The sequence below is a fragment of the Rhinolophus sinicus genome, chromosome 1 (genome assembly GCF_057876585.1).
Source record: "Rhinolophus sinicus isolate RSI-liver-muscle chromosome 1, RSI-T2T, whole genome shotgun sequence".
Taxonomy (NCBI): Eukaryota; Metazoa; Chordata; class Mammalia; order Chiroptera; family Rhinolophidae; genus Rhinolophus; species Rhinolophus sinicus.
Genome location: NC_142501.1, coordinates 182,875,055 through 182,895,703, shown reverse-complemented (window position 1 = coordinate 182,895,703; position 20,649 = coordinate 182,875,055). Strand labels below are relative to the sequence as shown.

General features: G+C 34.5%; 1 protein-coding gene across 3 annotated transcripts in view; it reads left to right on the top strand.

Annotated features, from left to right (window-relative positions):
* PPA2 (inorganic pyrophosphatase 2) overlaps positions 1-18,987 on the top strand; it is an 84,840-nt gene extending 65,853 nt beyond the window's left edge. For 2 of the 3 annotated variants that reach the window (XM_019738933.3, XM_019738932.3), the window contains 3 exons: positions 5,998-6,067; positions 17,674-17,710; positions 18,785-18,987. In XM_019738933.3, coding sequence (XP_019594492.3) covers positions 5,998-6,067; positions 17,674-17,710; positions 18,785-18,813 — 136 coding nt within the window. In that variant the 3' untranslated portion in view covers positions 18,814-18,987. Of the gene's footprint in view, positions 1-2,807; positions 2,979-5,997; positions 6,068-17,673; positions 17,711-18,784 lie in introns of all 3 variants that reach the window. The other variant, XR_012493160.2, reaches the window with a different exon arrangement.
* The last annotated feature ends 1,662 nt before the right edge of the window (positions 18,988-20,649 follow it).

Below are 20,649 nucleotides of genomic sequence, written 5' to 3'. Positions count from 1 at the left end.
TCCATCTTACACATGAGGAAATTGAGAATGCACTGAGATTAAGTGACCTAAGGTCACACTGATGGTGGAGGCAGAATTTAAGACAGATTCCAAAGCTTCTCTCTTAGCAGCTATATTCTGCCTCTACCATTTTAGAGAATACAACAAAATTAAAAATTTTCAGCTTAAAAATTATCACAGTATAAATATCTGGGTATAAATGATATGCATTTAGATAATTTAAAGTCAAAATCTTTAGAATTTTAATTCATTTTTCCATTATTTTTATCACTATTTGATTTGTAAAATATATTCAGAGTAATTAAATTTGTATTTCCTTTGTCTTTACCGAATGAATTACTTATTTTCCTTAGTTCCTTAAAATGTATTGTTACTGCTTTAGCAAACTGTGTCCCCCTTCCAGTTTAACCTGCTTCTTCACTTAGTTCAGTTTAGGGCTATATTATCACAGCGGTTCTCTCAAACAACACACAGTACATCTGAATTACCTAAAGAAACTGTTAGAAAATTCAAATGCATTGTCCCCTTCTTTAAACCTTGTGAATCAGGATCGCTAAGGAGTATGGTCTAAGCCTCTATGTTTTAAAAGCTCCCTAGGTGCTTCTAATGAGCCTCTGTGTGAGAACCATCAAATCCAAACTTCTAGAAGAGCAAACAAGGCCTTCTAAGATTTGGCCCCTGCTACCTGTCTAGTCTCATTTTCCATCACTTCTTGCCTATTTCATGTTCTAACAACTTAGACCATGTGTCACTCCTCACAAACACCATGGTGTTACTGACCTCTAGGCCATTACTCATTCTGTTTCCTTTGCCGTGATTGTCTTCTCATTTTGTTAACTGACTTCCTCACCTTTTAAGACTTAATTTTGACTTCATTTTCTCCAGGAAATATTCCCTCATAGTAGCCCAGTGCCAGCTAAGGTGCCAGTGCACTCTATGTTGCCCCTCTGTGTACTTCTCTCATTGCATCTACCACAGCTATTAACTACAGTAGTCCCCCTCCCCATCTGCAGCTTTGCTTTCCGTGATTTCAGTTGCTTGCAGTCAACTGTTCTCTGAACTATTACATTGAAAATTCCAGAAATAAACAATTTATAAGCTTTAAATTGAGCACTGTTCTTAGTAGTGTGATGAAATCTCACGCGGTCCTACTCTGTCTAGTCCAGGGTGTGAGTTATCCCTTTGTCCAACATATCTATACTATATACGCTCCCCACCCATTAGTCACTTAGTAGCTGTCTCAGTTATCAGACCGATTATCAGAAAGAGAAAGACCACATTCACCTAACTTTTATTACAGTATGTTGTTATAATTGCTCTATTTAATTATTAGTTATTGTTATTAATCTCTTACTGTACTGAATTTGCAAATTAAATTTTATCATATGTATAGGCAAAACCATAGTATATATAGAGTTTGTTACTATCCGTGGTTTCAGGTATCCACTGAGGGTCTTGGAGCATATCCCTGGTGGATAAGGGGGACTGCTGTACTTGTTTTATGAATGTGTCTCCTTCTCTAGAATATAAGTTCCTTGAAAGCAGATGAAGCTCTAATCATCTTTATGTTTCTTATCTGACATGTAATAGCTACTTAATAAATACCAATTGAATAAATTGTTGAATGATATTTTAAAGCCAACAAATATTTGTTGTTGTTGTTTTTTAATCCAGTGGTGACTCTTCTGTTTCCAGGAGCACTGCATTTACTAAATTTTTTAATTGATATTTTGACTAATTATACTTTTCAGAGTGTTTTATTTTTATTCTTTTTTTCCACTGTTTAATATTGACTCTGAAAGCTACATATTCTTTTATAAGAGATAATTTCATTATTTCTATCCTTAATGTAACTTTAAGCTCTTTTGTAGGACAAATATAGTTTTTTGCCATTTGGGTTTATGCTACTACTCCTTTCACCCTCTCTTCAGCCACAGTTTTTTTATCTATTTTAAAGAAATCTGAAATGTACTATTCATTTTACCAGTTTATTTTACTTCAGTAATAATCACTTATTCTGATCCATTTGTCTTCCAAATTTTTCAAGTTTTGATTTAGTCTTGAATGCCCTTCTAGTTGTAAAACTGCTTTAATTAACTTATCATTTCTATACTCATAAATTGTTTTATATTGCAACTACTCTCCTGTTTAATGTGCTCTATACACTACTATCAGAATTTTCTTTGAGAAAGACAAACGTGATTATCATTTTCATGCTTAGAAACTTCATATATTTCCCCTCACTTATGGTATATAACCCAGCTCTTTATATTAAAAAATGCGTCCAAACCTACTTTGCCAGCCTCATGTTCTGCCCCCTCCTATCTCACTGTCTTTCTTCCATGAATGTCTGTTCATTCTTCAAGAAGCAATTTAGATGTTACCTCTGCAAAGAATTTTCATTTCTTTCTGGATAGCATTAACTGTATTCTTACCTGGCTCTTACATAGTAGTTGTACACACCTCTATGGAGAACTTGAGCAATTTATTATTTTATGCTCTACGCTGAGTTTGTACCTTAGCACTTAGTGGTAGGACTTGACACATGGTATGTAGTTTAAATATGCTTACTGAATGAATATGTATCCAAATTGTTTAGGTCTTGAAATTGCTTTTTTTTTCTTTTGCTTTTCTAGAGGCAGGTGTATTTGATCTATATACAGATAACTCCAGTTCTTTTAACTTTGTGTAGATTTACTTCAGTGTCACTTTTCTTCTACAAACTCTGGAGATGATGACCCAAAATCATTGTCATTCTTATATCTTTAAATTTTCTCTCTTCTCTTTCTTTGACTACTTTGCTGTAGAGTGAAAAACCTTGGCAAATCTACATCCTGGACACTGTCTTTAAGAATTCTCATGAGTGTGGGCCTTTGTCTGAATTGAGATTCTCTTGAAAAAGGATAATTTCTCTTTACTAAAGTTCCGTATTGCTGGCTGTAAATTTCATCTTTTATGTTTCTGTTTATTATTTGCAGGTAATTTTCTATTTCTATTTTGATGTGATCAGTTATTATGCACTATTATGTATCTATTAATATTCTTTTTTATTGTTTTCAAATGCAACTTGGATTTGTTGTACACAGCATTTTTGGTATTGCTCATCTTTTGCTCTAATGTCATGTTTGTTTATTTTGGTCAGCAAGATTGTGTACGGGCCCTATAATGTGTATAAATTTAGAACAAAATATTTGGTATCTTCTTTTAAAACGGAAAGCAGCACATTCTTTTTAGTCCTTATATTTAATCTTACTTGTGGTAGACACCATCAGCTTAGTCATCTTTCCTTTAAGTGATATTTTCTGCTACCTACTCCTCTTGTAGGCCATTGTCAGATTTGAGAGCTAAAATGAACCCTAAATATTATAAGCTCCGTGGGGCCTCTGTGGTTCCATATTGTATCCCCAGCATCTAGAAATGTCCCTAATAGATATTATAAGAATTTTTTGAATCAATAAATACATATGAAGTAGTGTTAATTATTTTTACATAAGGTCCGATTCAGGGAAAATAAAAATGTTCTTGATAATATGCCTTTTGTTGTAGCTTCAAACATTGAAAGTAAAAACCACTTCATTAAATCCTGAGGAAAGTGTATTGCAACCCAAATTACACACTTTTCTTTAAACCAATCAAAGGATGTCAGTGAGGAAGTTGGCACTATTTTTAGCTGATAAAATGCTAATCTGAGTGCCTAGTGCAGTAATAGTAGCAAGGGACTTTGTACCCGTTCACCTTTATGTTAGCATATCATGCAAGGTTTTTTTTGGTTTTTTTTAGTTTCAGGTGTACAAAACAATGTAATAGACATTTACACCCCTCACAAAGTGATAACCCCTTTCCCCCAATCTACTACCCCTCTGACATTGTATATAGCTGTTAAAATTCCATTGACTCTGTTCCCTATGCTGTGCTCCAGATCCTATATTAAATTATAGTTGACATTCAGTATTAATCAGCTTCAGCTTCAGGTGTACAGTGCAGTGGTCAGGCATCTACACCATCCATGAAGTATTCTCCCTAATGAGACAAGTGTCCCTTGTACAGATGGCCAACTGACATATGTAAAAATGTTTAACCTCACTAATCATTAGAGAAATGCAAATAAAAACCACAATGAGATACCACCTCACTCTGGTCAGACTGGCTATCATCAATAAATCATACAAGACTCTCTTAAGTTCATGTATATATACCGTTCATTGCATTCTTAAAACAGGCATACTAATCATTTGTCCAAGGTGAAAAATGGCAGAGCCTTTTGGTTTTCCTAGGTTCTGGTGGTTCCTCATCAAGATATTTTACTGGAGATATTTAAAAAATTATTCAGAGTTTTAAAAATTTACAATGCTGGCTTTAATATTGTCTCTTTTCTCCTATTTTTGTTGATGGTTTTGCTTTATTGTAGGAGTAGAGGGTTTCTTTAGAAATAATTATCAGATTTAACAGATAAAAATATAGGACACCCAGTTAAATCCAAATTTCAGAGCAATACATCTTTTTAGTATAAATATGTCTCGTAATATTTGGGACATAGTTATACTAAAATAATAGTTTGATGTTTATCATGTATACAACATTGAATCGGGTATTCTATAATTTATCTGGAAACATTTAGAGAAGACTCTTGTTCTCTCACCATCATTTTCCCATAATTTCCAAGGAATGTTTCACTTTGGTTGAGTTATGATGTTAAAAACATCGTATATACCATATTTACAATATGCCAGGGTTTCTTCAGAGGACTGGCATTTAAAACTTTGCAGTGTCTCTTTTTTTGCCTTGTCCTTTTTTTAAATTTAGTTCTGACTTTCTTTAGGGAAATTGGCTTATAAGGCCTTACTTTTTTCAATTTTTAGTTTACTTAAACATGAGATGTAGAGAAGACAATACAAAACAGTTTGAAAATGATATTGCCAACTTTCATCAGTTTTATTCATGTCAAGAATGAAAATAAATCCCACATTTTGAGTCTGGATAGAAAGCAAAAGGACGAGTTATGATAATTGCTGTATATCCAATGTCTGATTGTAGACAGATGTAGTTAAAAAGATAAATAAGTAGACAGATCTTCATATTCTATATATCCCAATACATTCACAAAGCCATTGTGAAAATAAATTTTATTTCTTATATACCGTAGATCCACTTGAGGGCAAGTGTGTATGTGTGCGCGCGCTCTCTGTTAGGAATCTGCTAATCACTTTTCCCTTCTGTTTTAAAAAATTTATCGGTCTTTAACTCTCTTCTTACCACTTCTTTCTGTATCCATTTTAATCTGCTGATTTCTTTGATGAAATTTTTAAAAATCAGACTTAATATGTTTGAGAGGAATGATGCCTCTGCTTTCATCTGTGAAGTAGGAAATGCATAATGGGTTGCCACCCATGCTTGTGGAGATACCGTGCCATTCCCCATTGTGTGGAAAGGCTTTTGACTTTATAGAGCCTTTATTGATCATGGGAGGAGCTGCTGTCTTATGCATACTGAACTTCCTTACTTCTAAGAAAACTGAGTTTTCATATTCGTATGGTGTTCTCTCACCACTCTTAGCTTAATCTTCCATATCTGTCTAAGGAATAGATTCCACAGCATCTTTCAGTAGCCAGTTACAATGTTTATCACCTCACTTAGAAGAAAATTCTTCCTTACAGTCATCATTCTGTGGGTCAAATTTGTTTTTTTTTTTTTATTATTTTCTTCAGTAAAGGTGATGTGTAGTTTGGGTATAGCGTTTTAAATGTAGCAGGGGATTATTTAGATTGTATTACTATCATTTTTTTTTTTTTTTAATTTGTAGAGTGCAGTGCTGTGGAGCACTTAATGTTTTTAACCTTGCCTAAAAGAATGTATAAGAATCTCAGTTGTCCTGAATTATATTCATTCAGGTTCTTTCATTAGCTGGAATCATAGTTGTTGCAGGAGAGTTGTTTTTCTTTTTTGATGATTGCTCCTTTTTTATCCTGTGTAATAATAACATACTCTTTTCATTTGCAGCACAAACGTGCAGGTATGCGATAGTCCTTTCCATTGTACTCAAGAGGAAGCAAGATCATTAGTTGAATCGGTAAGGGAAATGTCCAAGGCATCCTTTAATCTTAAATGTCATGAGGAAGTCTAGCGGAAAGTCTAAAAAATCTAGCAATGACCTGTATAAAGTCTTTTGGGAAGCAAAAAGTTAAAAAATAACATTAAAATCTATTTTTTTAATCCAGGAAATTTAAGTCAAAACCCTTAAAACTTTTCAGTTGAATTTTTAAATTCTATTTTCTAAGTACATTAACCATTTAATTTCATTTGATGGTGTTTTTCTTATCACCAATTTATTGTTGTTTGTATGCATTTACTCTCCTCTATACTGTTCTATTGTCATGAGTTATCCACCATTCAGTGGCTAAATTGCAACTGGCTGCAGGTACCAGTGCATTTTGGCTCAAAAAAACAAACAAGACTCCACTTTTTTTCTATTTAATTTGGCTATCTCACAAGCTTTCTTTTTCCTAGCTAAGAAGATATCCTTGGGCTTTTTACATGTCTTAGTGATATTGCTGCCTGGAGACAACTGAATTTATTAGCAAATTAATGCTTGATTGGGAGACCATTAAATAAGATTATTCAGATAATCAGATAATATTGCCATATAAAGTGTATTCAGGAGTGATCTTAGGCTAGAAATCCCATTGATAAATTAAGTTTGTTTAAACTATGAGATAGGAAACTCGTGAATTTAGATCTTTACTTCAGGAACAACAAAATTGTTTGCTCGCTATGGATGCTGTGAATATTTCCGCCCTACTAATTTATCAGCTATTTAGTTAGTGCCTACCCCATGTGGTGAGGGTCTAGGTGCTGGGGATGAAGTATTAAAGAAAAGATAGAAAAACCTCTGCCCTCGTATAGCTAACATTATAGTTGGGGAGCTAGATAATAATTAAATACACGCGTAAAATACATAGTATCACAGAAGATGATAAATGCTATGATGAAAAATGAGCAGGGGAGCGGGGATAAAGTGCCAGGAGTGAGATGGTAGTTGTAATTATTTTCAAAACGTAGTCAGGGACAGCCTCGCTGAGGAGAGGACTGCCATGAGTTAAGATTCTTAGAAGGTAAGGGAATGAGCCAAGTGACTGTCTGAAGGAAGAGCATTCCAGGCCACAGTCCCAAAGGCCGTGAGGCAAGAGGATGCCTGACGTGTTCTAGAAATACCCACGGAACCGCGGCGGAGTCTGACTGGTAGAGTAGAGAGCGTCTAGGGGAGGAAGCAGGAGACGAGATCAGAAATGTTTGGATCTGGGGGGTGGAAATGGAGGGCCATTATTATGAAAGACGTTGTAATATAGTCTGCAAAGACTATTTTAACAATTTTGTTTCTCATTCTGAATGAGATCCAGAACCGTTGGAGGATTTTGAACAAAAGAGTGATATGATCTGACTTAGATTTTAACAAGACACTCTAGCTGCCTGCTGAGAAGAGACTGTAGGGGGTTAAGGGAAGATGCAGAGAAGCCACTACTGCGGTTTAAAATGCTACTTTTAGGATCCTTTACTGTACATAAATGTTACTTTGAATTATGTTGAGAAGATTTAAATAAAATTTACAAGCTTAATCTAATAGATGCATGTAATTAGAGAATACATAGTTTTTTTTCTAGTACATGTGGACACATCCAAAAATTGAGTATATGTTAGGCCACAAAGAGAGTTGCAAAAAAATGCCAGAGTGTATGTCATGCAGACCACAGTCTCTGTCTACAATATAATAAAGTTATAATAATCAGTTGTGAAAATATTAAAAGAAAAAACGCCAAATCCACGTGTTTGGAGACTAAAAACACTTCTAAATAAGTCATGCCTCAAATAACAAATTATAACGTTATAAAGTATTTTAAATTGAATGACAACTAAATCACTATTATGTCAAAATTTGTGCAATGCAGCAAAAATAGTTTCTGAAAGAAATTAAATGTATATAGCTTAATGAAGAAAGAAAATTTAGGGGCTAAGCATTCAACTCAACAATTACTCTGTTCTTTTTCCTACCTTTTTACGTTATAAGGAAGAAAATTATAAAGAGCAGAGCAAATATTTGATGAAATAGAAAACAAATAATGGCAAGAATCGATTAAAACAAAAGCTGGATTTTTTTTTTCCCCACACAAATGAGAGGCCATTTTATTAATTAAAGATGTTGAGAGGCTCAGCCAAAAGCTGGATTTTTTAAGACTAACAGCATAGACAAACCTATTAAAGGAAGAACAATGAAATAGAGAATGCACAAATAAAAGTATCAAGAACTAAAATGAAAATATAATTATATGCATAGGACATTTAAATAATAAGAAGGTAATACTAGGAGATGTTTTTGGAAGTACCTTTCTAAACACAGATTAACAATTTTGTTTAAAATATAAATTACCAATATTAAGTCAAGAATAAATAGAAAACCCTAATAGACTTATAACAGTTTAAAATAATACGCAATTATTAATTTTTCCCTATTAATTAATGAAGTCAGTCTGTTTTTAATCAGAATCGCCATCCGGTTTTCATTGAACTTGACAGAATGATCCTAAAATTTACACGGAATAGTAAAGGGTCAGGCATAACCTAGAAAAAATTGATAAATTTAAAGTTTTAAAAAAAGAAATCTGCAAACAACTGAAGATACCATAAGTTAAAAGATAAGCCATTGATTGGGAGAAGATATTTACATATAAACGACAAAAGGATTAACAACTTTTTCAATTCTACAAGAAAAAGATAACCCAGAAGGGAAAAAATGGGCAAATAATATGGACAGCTCACCAGAAGGTGTACTTAAATGGCCAGTAAACTCTATCTCACCATTAATCAGTGAGATCAACCGAAGACACGATACAGTTTCATATTATCAGTTGGCAAACGTTTAGAAGTCTCATATACCAAGTGTTTTTAAGCAGGTGGGGAAAGGAGAGCGCTCATACTTATTGATATACTTGATGGGAGTTTAAATTGGTACAACTACTTTGAAGAGCAGTTAATTTCTAGGAAAGTTGACGATGCTTACAACTCACATCTCAGAAATAACTCTATATATACATTCTGTAGAAGTTCTAATACTTGTGTTTGTATGATCAGACATGGGAAAACTGGAAACTGAATAAATGTCTTATCGATTAAAAAACTGAGTAGGTAAACTAGTATATTTATACAGTGGAATACTGTGCCACAGGTGAAATGTGTGAATTAGAACTGCATGACTCTACATGGGTAAAACCTGAAAGTGCGATGTTGGGTGAAAACATGATTGTAGTAGGATGTAATGTGCACCTTTTTTGTAAATTTTAAACCACCCAATGTGGTAGTACCATACATTTTTAATGAATGCAAAGAGATATGGTATTCACATTTCAGAAACAAATAAGAACAATAAACACCAGTGTCAGCAGCATAGTGGATAAGAGACATTACTTTTGAGAAGGGAGGGAAAAAAGATTTTAATTTTGATGAGTAGGTAGAAAAAGAGACTTTGGTTGTAAAGTTTATGAAATAACATTAACTTTTAAAAATCTAGAGAGTAGGTATGTGTTATAATAGTCTATATTTTCTGCAAGTTTGAAGTATTTCATAATTTTAAAAATTTGTGTGCTCAGAAAATCAGTAGAAAAAAATGAATGAAACCAAAAGCTAGTTCTTTGAGAAGACCAATAAAATTGATAAATCTTTAGCCAGAATGATCAGGAAAGAAGAAAGAAAAGACAAATATTCAATGTCAGGAGTGAGTTAAGTGACATCACTACTGATTCTACAGATACTAGAACAATAGGGAAATATTGTGAAAAACTTTATACCAATAAATTTGACAACTTGGATGAACTGAACAGATTTCTTGGAATACATAGACTACCAAAGCTCACTAATGGAGAAATAGTCATACACAAATTAAACTTGTATTTCAAAACCTTTCCATTAACACAACTCTAGGCCTAGTTGGCTCCCACTACATTTATTCAGCATTTTATTGAAAATTCTAGTCAGTACAATAAGGCATTTAAGAGAAGGGAAAGTTGTGAAAGAAGATAACATGCGTGCCTATGTAGAATATCCAACAAAATTTACCAAAAAGCTACTAGAATAAGTGATTTTTAGCAAGTTTGCAGGATACAAGATCAATATACAACAAACATTTTTATATACTAATAGCAAACAATTGGAAACTAAAAATAAATATAATGGCATCAAAAATATGAAACACTTAGGGATAAACCTGGGGGAAAATGTGAAGAACCTGTACCCTGCAAGCAATAAAACTAAATAAATGGGAAGATATATCATGTTCATGGGTTGGAAGACTCAATATTGTTAGGTCAGTCCTCTTCAAGTTGATCTGTGGATTCAATGCAATGTCAGTCAAATTCTAATGCACTATTTTGTAGATGGACATTAACAAACTCATGTAAATACTAAGGTCCCACAATAGACTAAACAATTCTGTAAAGAACAAAGTTGGAATAGTAACTATTTCTGATTTTAACACATTTTATAAAACTAAAAGAATCGAGAGAGTAGTAATGATATAAAACTAAACAGAGATAAATGAAACGAAATCTAGAAATGGACCTAGATATACATATTCATTTCATTTATCTCTGTTTAGTTTTATATATGTATATGTATATCATATATATACATATTAGTTTAGTTTTATATATGTATAAATATATATGTATGTGTATATCATATATATATATATATGGACAATTGATTTTCAAAATGATAATTTTTTCAACAAATAGTGTTTGAATAATTGATTATTCCATACAGGGAGAAAAAGCACTTCATTCCACACCTTGCACTATATATGATAATTGTCTAAAGCTTATCCTACACCACAGTTTAAAACAAACCTATAAGCCTATTTTGAACTTGGGTTAGTTAGGCAGGATTTCTTAGATATGACAAAGCCCAATCTGTTTTTAGAAATGATAAATTAGAGTTCCTCAAAATTAAAAATTTATGTTCTATAAAAGTCACTCTTAATAGAAAGAAGCCACATACTGCAAGAAAATATTTCAAAATCATATACTTGATAAGGTGAGTTGTGTCCAGAATATATAAAGAACTCTCACAATTGAATAATAAGAAAACAAAACATCCCCCACCCCACAAAAAAAAAAAAAAAAAATGTGCAATATATTGAATGGTCACCAAAGAAGATACACTGAAAACACATGAAATGATGCTCAGCTTTACCAGTCAGTAGGAAAATGCAAATTGAAAACCACAATGACATGCCTATATGCACTTTTTAGAATAGCGAAAAATTTAAAAGATTGGCCATACCAATTGTTAGCAAGAACGTAGAGGAGCTGGTAGTCTCATACCTTGCTGGTTGGAATGCAAAATAGTACAACCACTTTGGAAAACAATTTGCATTTTCTAGAAAAGTTAAACCTATACCTATCACCATGATCTACCCGTTCCGCTCTTAGATATTTCCTCGGAGAAATGGATGTATATGGCCAAAGACTTGTACACAAATGTTTATAGCAGCTTTATTTGTAAAAGACAAAAATAGGGAACAACCCAGATGTCCATCAACAGATGAATGGATGAACAAATAGTGGTATATTCATATGAGGGAATACTCTGCAATAAAAATAAATAAATTATTGGTACATGCTACAATATGGCTGAATTAAAAAAAAAATGTTGAGTGAAACAAGGCAGATATATTGTAGCATGCCATGTACTATATATAATTTTAGGAAATGCAAACGCTAATGTATATTGACACAAGGCAGATTGTTGGTTGGATGGTTTGGGAGAGGGCCAGGAAGGGATTTACAATCGCTTTTAAGGTACTTAGGAAACTTGGGGATGGCGGTAATATGTTTATTATCTTGAGCATGATAATGGTTTCACGGGGTATATATATATCAAAATTTATGTGCACTTTATTTCATGTCAGTGTTAGTCTAATAAAGCTTTTTTTATTTTTTTTTTAAACAAAAAAGGTGTCTTCTGGTGTCAAACTGTCTAGGTCCAAATTCCAGCTCTTTTACTTATAACATGAGACAAATTATTTACTTATTTATGCTTTGGTTTCCTTATTTTTAAAATGGAGCTAATAATATTATCTTCCATATGAGGCTGTTGTGGAGAATTAAATGAGATAATCCAGGTAAAATGTGGGGCAGGTAGAAAGTATTCAATAAATGTTGGGTTTTATTGTCATTGTTATTCGTGTTGTTGAGTTGAGTTGACCACAGAAAGAAATCCCTTCTACTCCAGCCTCTTCTTGAGCTATCACTCCTTCCTGAGATCTCCCATTCCATTGTTGGATAGTGGGAAAGTCAGCCTAATTTAAATTATTCAGTGAGAATTAGCCCTGTTTTCAGAAACTTAAACAGGAAGAAGGGGAGCGGGAAAGAGAGTTAAATTAGTTTCCACAGCCTCATATCGTATTCTAATACTTAACCATTTTTCCCATCTGGGAGTTTTTTCCTCAAAATTTCTCCCACATGCTTCTGTTTAAGTACTTTCCTTGTATTCTGCTCTCTGAGGAACTGGAAAACCTCTAAGCATCGTGTGAAGTGGGGAAAGTTTGAATTAGGTAATTTGTAAGGTTCTCTAATATTTGGTAACTAGTCATTTTACTAAAAACAAAACAAAACAAAAACTTAAAGTCTGTGAAGTTCCATACACAAACTCAGTGCATGTAGGACTGAGGAAGAAAACCACAGTCATTGCCAAAAAAATTCCCAGACTTGCCTCAGACCCGACACAGCCTGACAGCCTCTGGGATTTAAAGATCTTAGAATCTGGGCTCAGGCCAAGGAGAGTAAGTCACCACACTCCTGCTCAGTTGCTGGGACCCAGTCCCATGACACCATGAACCGTTAACTCACAGTAGTGATCGAAAACGTTCTAAAAGGTTAGAGACATCTAAAACTGAGAAGACAGAATGCCTCGCGGAAATGTCTCCACAGCATTTGTCTGACTTGCTTTTGCCTTTGTGGGGTCAGATTTCCATTAAAAAACAGTCTCGAGCAAACCAGGAGCACACAAAGTCAAAGATGGCAGTGACGATGGCACATAATGCACAGTGAGCAGTGCTTGGAAGGAGAAGAGTGAGGAGGAAATTTCAACTTTAGTTAAAAATGTATTTGGACTGCATTTGTCAGGTCTTATTTCTTCAGTAATAAGATGTGTAGTGTAGTCTGAATTTTAGGTGGCCATTTTCTATGTGAGTTCAGAACTTCTTAGCTGAATTATAAAGAGCAGTGCATTCAGGAGCTCAGGGCCACAGAGTGAACCTTAGTGGCAGGTGACATCATTAGATAAGGTGGCCATCTATTTCATCTCTAACCTTGACCTTTAATCTTATAAATGCACATTGGTGTTTTACATACACTTAGAAATGAGTCCATGTGAAAGACTTTAGGTGAATCCATCAACTTGAGCCTCTCGTGAGTCTGAGACATTGTTACCATTTAAGAACAATAGCACTTAAAAGAATTTCACCCCAAAGCCATATTTCATTTTTCCTGAGGCCCACAACAAAGATGAATCAATAGGGCGGCTAGCTTAGACGCGTACACTTAGGAGTTCTGTGCTCTAGCAGGAAAATACCAACAACGAATGCTAAAAAATAGTTTCAAGTACAAAACATGATGACCAGAAGAATAGTGTCACAGTTCATTATAGTTGTTGGATAGGACTTTTAACAGCATGCTCCTCAAATGGTTTCCTGTGGGTGTATGCTTGCTCTCTACTTAGAGCTGTTGGTGACATGACAATAACAATTTCCTTGCACCTCGCAGAAAGAGATGACAGTCCGTGGCTTCTGGTTGTTGAAATCAGGCCAACTCAGAACTAAGTACTGAAGTCAGTCTGGCTGGGACACGCTCTTATCACCCTCTTACCCAAAGGTGGCTTGGACCCTTCGACTGCCTGTCAGGAGACTCCCCTGTGGGCACGCCAATCAAAGCTACCTCTCCATCAGAGCAGGCTGTTGCCTTATAGAGCAAAGCTGTTCTGTGGATATAATTTTCTAATGATATTTATCACACTACGATATTTATGCCATACAGGTTTGTTTCATTTGTGATTCTGAGAATGAACATCTTTATGGCAATTCATTATAAAAATGTTTAATGTCTTCTGATAAATTAGGATCTGATTCTAGTGAACTTAATCTCCCTCCTCCTTTCCCTTTTTGCCTCTTAAATTCTGTCACTCTGCATCGCCACTCAAAGGTGGGTAAAGGAAATGAAAATCAAAATTATTTTGTTACCTACTAGTCAATTATATAAATTCTTGAGGAAGTAGGTTAAACTTACATCAACTTAAAATGCTTTTATGTTTTGTTTATGGATAAGTAAGAAAATGGCTTGTAGGAAGCTGGCGGGGTTATTTGAAGGAGAGACATTAAGTACAGAGCAGTTGTATTAATGGCTCATATTAATTTAAAATACAGTTTATGCATGGATAGGGACAGAGGCCAGAGTAAGCTTTCTTTGGTTGATAGACAAAGAATACTTGGAGAGCAGTAGATTTTTTCCTAAGAAGTTAAAAATATGAATACTCGTGAGAAGTATTTTGAGAGTGGGGAAAAGAAGAGGACATAGCATTTTTAGAATGAGGGTATGAAATAATACTCACTGCTTCCTGGAGAATTGATCTTAGATGAGTAGAGCGTTCCCACAATCTTCCCCTACCAAGAAATAGGAGAAGTTCCTGAAAATCCTTTCTTAATTTCTTACGAGGAACATGTAACAGTGGTGACTCCTGGGAGTGAAAATTGGAATCGGGCCACTTTCAGGTGTTACTCTGTGCATTTCTTTGCTCTTCCAGTTTCTATAAGCAAGTGTGATGTTTATTGTTAGGTTTAGTAGTCAGGAAGCCATTGACAGTAGGTGAAGAGTTAAATAGCTGGTGTGTGTTACGAACTTGAGTTGTTTTCAAATTTCAATGTTGGTTTGTCTTTTGGCATATGTTAATATGTGACAATGTAAAAAAAAATAGTACATTACCTCTAAACTTAAGTAATTTATTATCTCGAAGTGTTAGGTTTACCCATGATGGTTGTTTTCTTTTATATAAGGCTTTATACATTCTGAATATATTTTACCAACCAAGAAATACATTTTAAGAATGAAAAAAGAAACATTTTGGAAATTAATTTTAAAATAAAATGTAATGATAAATGTTTTAGCGAGAGTAATTTGTTTATTTCTGTAGTACTTTTTAATGAGAAGCGGCTCCATTATTCTATTTTATATACCATACATGTTCTTCCTTTGAAATGTTTGACAGCTCTAGCAAGAAGCAGCTGCTGATTTTAAACAGGAAATCTAAACAGCTAACTTTCCAACAAACTTTGTAATGTGTGTCCTGCACAATTTAAGGAGCATAACAATTTCACAGAATAGGCAAGTTACTCTCTTTTATAGTCTATTTAGAAAACCAGAGTCATCAAATCTCAACGAATATAATTTTTATGTTGCAGTATTTCTTTTACACCCACATTTATTTAAGTTCTACCATCCTCATAGTTAAATTAAGCATTTTATCTGTACTAGAGAGCCGAATCGAATTTTTCTTGTTTCCAAAGTACTTGGAAAAGCTCAAGGATGTTTTACATAAAATTTGTACAGATGTCTTGTTTACTTACATTGTTACATCATTATTTTCTATGACAGAAAATAAAACAAAGCACATTTGGTTAGCCTTTTTTTTCAAAGAGTAGAAGAAGAAATAACGTTAAACCATTTATGTTTTGGGGGAATGTATTAGTCAAGTCTCTCCAGAGAAAACAAATCAGTGGAGAGAGAGAGAGAGAGAGAGAGAGAGAGAGAGAGAGAGAGAGAGAGAGAGAGTGTGTATGTGATGAGAAAGAAAGAGAGAGATGATGGAGGCTTGAGGAGTCCAAAATCTGCAGAGTGGGCCAGCAGGCAAGAGGCCTGGGAGAACCGATGGTACAGATGAAGTCCAAAAGCATTTTGCTGGAGAATTCCCTCTTATTTAGGGAGGCTGGTCTTTTTAGTCTATTCAGGCCTTCAGCTGATTGGATGAGGGCCACCCACATTGTGGAGGGCAATCTGCTTTACCCAGTGTTCACCATTTCAAATATTAATCTCAGCCAAAAACACCCTCAAGGTGACACTTTAGCTATTATAGGGAATATTTTAATATTGCTGAAATTTATTTATTTTTTTCCTACTGTGTTGTTCTTATTCAGTATTGCCCTTAGACCTAATCAAGAAGGGCCCTGCTTTGAGTCCTTCTTTTTAGACAGTCCTACTTGGCCCTCATCCAGTCATGTCCCTCCCCACAGGATAAGACAAAGGGACTAAGGTTGTGTCTTCTCCAAGAGTCCAAGCCCCCCATTTAAGATTACCTTCTGGCTACTGACAACCCTGGAATTCTTTGCCCAGACAGCTGCAAGTCCGTTTCCAGGGCCTGCATAGGCATCTCCCCAAGTCCATGCTCATTACCATGTAGACTGTGTGTTCACCATTACTTCTGCAGGGGCCTGCGGCTTTGCAGATAGAGGATGCATAGATGTGGGCGGGAATTTCCACCTTTGTGCAGGTGAGGCTTCCCCATACAGAATGGCACCTGGGGGAGGAGGAGACGGGCAGGATGAGGGCCATGTGCCAATCTGCCTTCTTCAGGCAGTCTCTGAGGTATCCAGAATGCTAAACGAGAGCTTCCAAGTCATTACAAATATACACTTACAAGATAGGATGGGACATTCTCTATATTCTAGTTATCACTTTGTTAGCTTGATTTATAAATTTTAAATATTCAGATGTGTAGTATATGGTCTTCCATTTCTACTTTTGCCCCAGACCTCAAATGTTAGAGGCAGATCTTCCCTACTGAGGGTGAGCAAATTCAGAGAATTAGAAGTTGATTATGAAATTTGAAATCTGAAAAGTGTATTATAAAATCAGGATAGTGGTTATCCCCTGGGGAGATGAGGTTACAATTAGGGAAGAGCCTGTCATGTTCTGTTTCTCAAGTAGTGGTTATGTAGATGCTTATTCCAAGTATTGTTTGGCTTTGTGCATTCCTGTCTATAGAACATGGTTCTTCCAATAAAATGTTTTTTGTTGGGTTTTTTTTTTTAACTTTTAAAAATGTATTCTTAGTTAGAAAAAAATCTTATATCTTAAGAAAAACCTTTCCTTCAAACTTGTTCACCACAGATTATGTTACATCTACTCTAAGAATCTTGGCCCAATCATCGAAATAAACAAAAATTAACTTAAAAACTCTAGAAGACAGCTAAGTAAATTGTGTGTGTGTGTGTGTGTGTGTGTGTGTGTGTGTGTCTATGTGTGCGTGCACATATTTATGAATGTGTGTGTTTGACTTGTTCTTAAGACCTCAGCCAAAGAAGCAGCTGACAGAAAACCTCTCCTCATTCTCAGTGGTTCCCATGGGTTAATGAGACAAGATATTTTAAAGCATGCTATTTTTTACTTGACTCTAAGCCTGTTGTTCATTTATCTGAAAGAATGTGTAATGAAAATAAAAGGCAACAGGGAATACTTTTTTTTTTAGGTTAGAGAACCATTGTGTGTAGTTTTTTCTATAATTTTGTGATAAAAAGTTTTTTGGATATTGTTTCCACATCTAAGTATTTATTATAACAGAGACTCTTTTTTTATCTTTCAGGTATCATGTTCACCAAATGAAGAAAGTAATGAAGAAGGTAGGGTATAATTTGGTTCTTGAGGAGCTAGATACGTAAATTTATTCATTTACAGTTAGTGGAAACGAAATAAATACAATAGATTAACTTATATGAGGTCAGTGAAATACTTTTTTAAATAGTCATCAAATTTTTCACATGAAATACATTATTTCCTAATTTCAGAAAATGAGAAAGAGCACATGTATTGCTTTTAGGGCAGAAAATGGTTTGATTATGTAATGATCTTTTTGGTGAAGAAGAGAGATTCCAGCTAGTTCTGATAAATTTTTAAAAACTTGAAATATCTGATTTAGGAGATTTTCTTTATTATCTCTCATCATTTTAATGAATCATTCATTTTAACTGAAGATCTTAAAAATTAAAATTTGGAGTAGGATTAAAAATATCATATTTATTACTACTATTCGAAGCTGTTTTGAGAAACAAGTGAGAATGTTCTGTGATAAAAACTTAAAAATACAAGCATGTGCATGTATCATTTGTCTTTCAATATATTGCAAGGCTTTTGGCCTTTTCACTTTGATGTAAAGCATTAGAAAAATATTGAACTTGCAAATTTGGAGGAAACACGAAAACTGTTTACTTTGAGTCCAGTTCTAGGATGTTTAAAAAGGAGCAAATCCAGACATGATTTCATGGGAAAGCAAGCTCCATTCCTTATATGGCAAACTAACCAATTGTTTTTTTGTGATACTATCCCATTTTGGATATTTGACATGTAGTCAAATTTTACAGTAAAGGATTTTCCTAGACCTTTCGTGCTGTAGTTAGGGTACTATCTTCTATATTATTCAATAGAGACTAAAATGACCTAGAAAGAAGAGGAAACAAAGTGGGAAGACTCTAGAATTCTTAATGTAGTTCTGTGTAAGGCTTGATCTAAATGAGAGAACTCAAGAGTTTTAATGGAAGTAGCTTTAAATAGAGAAATGTGTCATAGTAAGCTTCTTGATTGTTTTTATCTGCCTAAATACTTCCTAAAAGTCTAAATTAAATTTCTTATTCTTCCTTCCTTCCTCTCTCCCTCTTTACCCCTTCCCTAACACCCTTCTTTCTCCATTTTAAACACAGAGCAAGTGTGGCACTTTCTTGGCAAGTGATGGGAACATTTGAAGCTCTGCTATCAAGACTCCAATCTCTAAAGAACTTCCAGACTCCATCTCCTGCAAATGCTAGCAATGGGAAGATTTATGAGAATTTGCTGACTTTCTGTTGAAAACTTTTTTTCAAACTCTTTGAGATATGCACTATGTAAATAAACACTGGAATTCTCACGTTAGTCTCCTCCAAATATTTATTGATATGAAAAAATTTCACTTAATTTTATAACAGAAATTTAGAAGCATTGAGTTTTGTTTTTGTTTTTCTAGAATTTATAATAATTTTAAATATTTTATTTAAAATATTTTTTCATCAGTTTCAGATGTACAAAACAGTGTAATAGTTAGATATGTACACCCCTCACAAAGTGATAACCCCTCTCCCCCAATCTACTGCCCCTCTGACATCATATACAGCTGTTACAGTTCCACTGACTCTATTCCCTATGCTGTGCTCCACATCCTGTGACTATATATATATATATATATATATATATATATATATATATATATATATATATATATATATATAATAAATTTAGTTGACATTTCAGAAGCATTGATTTTTGATCAGTTCAAATTTCTATGCCTGTAGGAGCCCAATGATTTTATTAGTATTTATTTCTATAGGTGAATGTAAAAATTACAAATTTAATATGTTAATGATATTTTTAAGATTTTTGTAGATATTACTGTTTTCATTTTCATACCTTATACTTTTTCAATTCCATTGTTGGTGGAGGCTTCATTTAGCCAACTTCTGTCCTCTTTTTAGTCTTGTGTAAATGTGTTTATATTTATTAAGGGTCTTTCCTGTAATTTATGATTTTGGAGGTCCTAAGCTCTTTCTCATTCAGTCCCCTTAGTAACAGTTGTCATCTCTATGGTGATAACTCCCCAAATCTATATAAGATGCCCAGGTGCCCAGGTCCCTCCCTGGGGCCTGCCTATCGGGCATCTCTTCAAATGCCTTTGACTCTTCCAGTCCAAAACTGACATTATCTTCCTTTTTTCTTGAACAATGAAATTAACATTCTCCTAATCCCCCACTCAAACCCTTGAAGTCATACTGACCCTTTCTTCTGTCTTTAATCCTGACTGTCACTGTCCATGTTTTTGTCATCTTCATTCCTTCACAGCCATTCTGTGCTGATTTCCCCCTTTTTCACTCAGACTCCTGTAGCAGCCTCTTCTCCGTGCCTCTCTGCCTCATCCTCACTGCTCCAGCTCAGTTTCATACCCTCTTGCCTTCTAACTAAGTGGTTGTCCTGCCTCTGTCTTTTCTGTCTCCACACGATCTTCCACATTTCTAAACAGTTGTTTTCCTAAAGCATAGGTCTCGCCTTGCCATATTTTTCTCAAAATGTCTTCAGTAGCTTTCCATATTCTTGAGACTAAAAATCAGACTGATTTCTTCAGGAGTCCCATTCTCCAGCCGTGCCATGCTGCTCACTCCTCTCCATGTTCTTGTACTTTCACACTCCCAGTACTTGCCAATTCTATTCATATATTTCTCTCCCCTTTTCTTTCTATTATCATCATCAATGCATTACATTTATATAATATGCTTTGTGGTTTACAAAGCACTGTTAGGATAATAGTTACCATTTCTTGAGCATCTATGTCAGGCACTCTTTCAAATGCCTTATGTACATATACCCTACATAGGGTAGATATTGCCCACTTCATATTGAGGCTCTGAGACGTTCTGTAACTTGCCCAAGGTCACATAGCTAGTAAGTTTCAGAGCCAGAGTTAGAACTCACAATGATAACGGCTTTAAATCCTTTGGCTTTCCCACTTCCTTATGCATGCTGCTTCCCACGTACAGCCCCT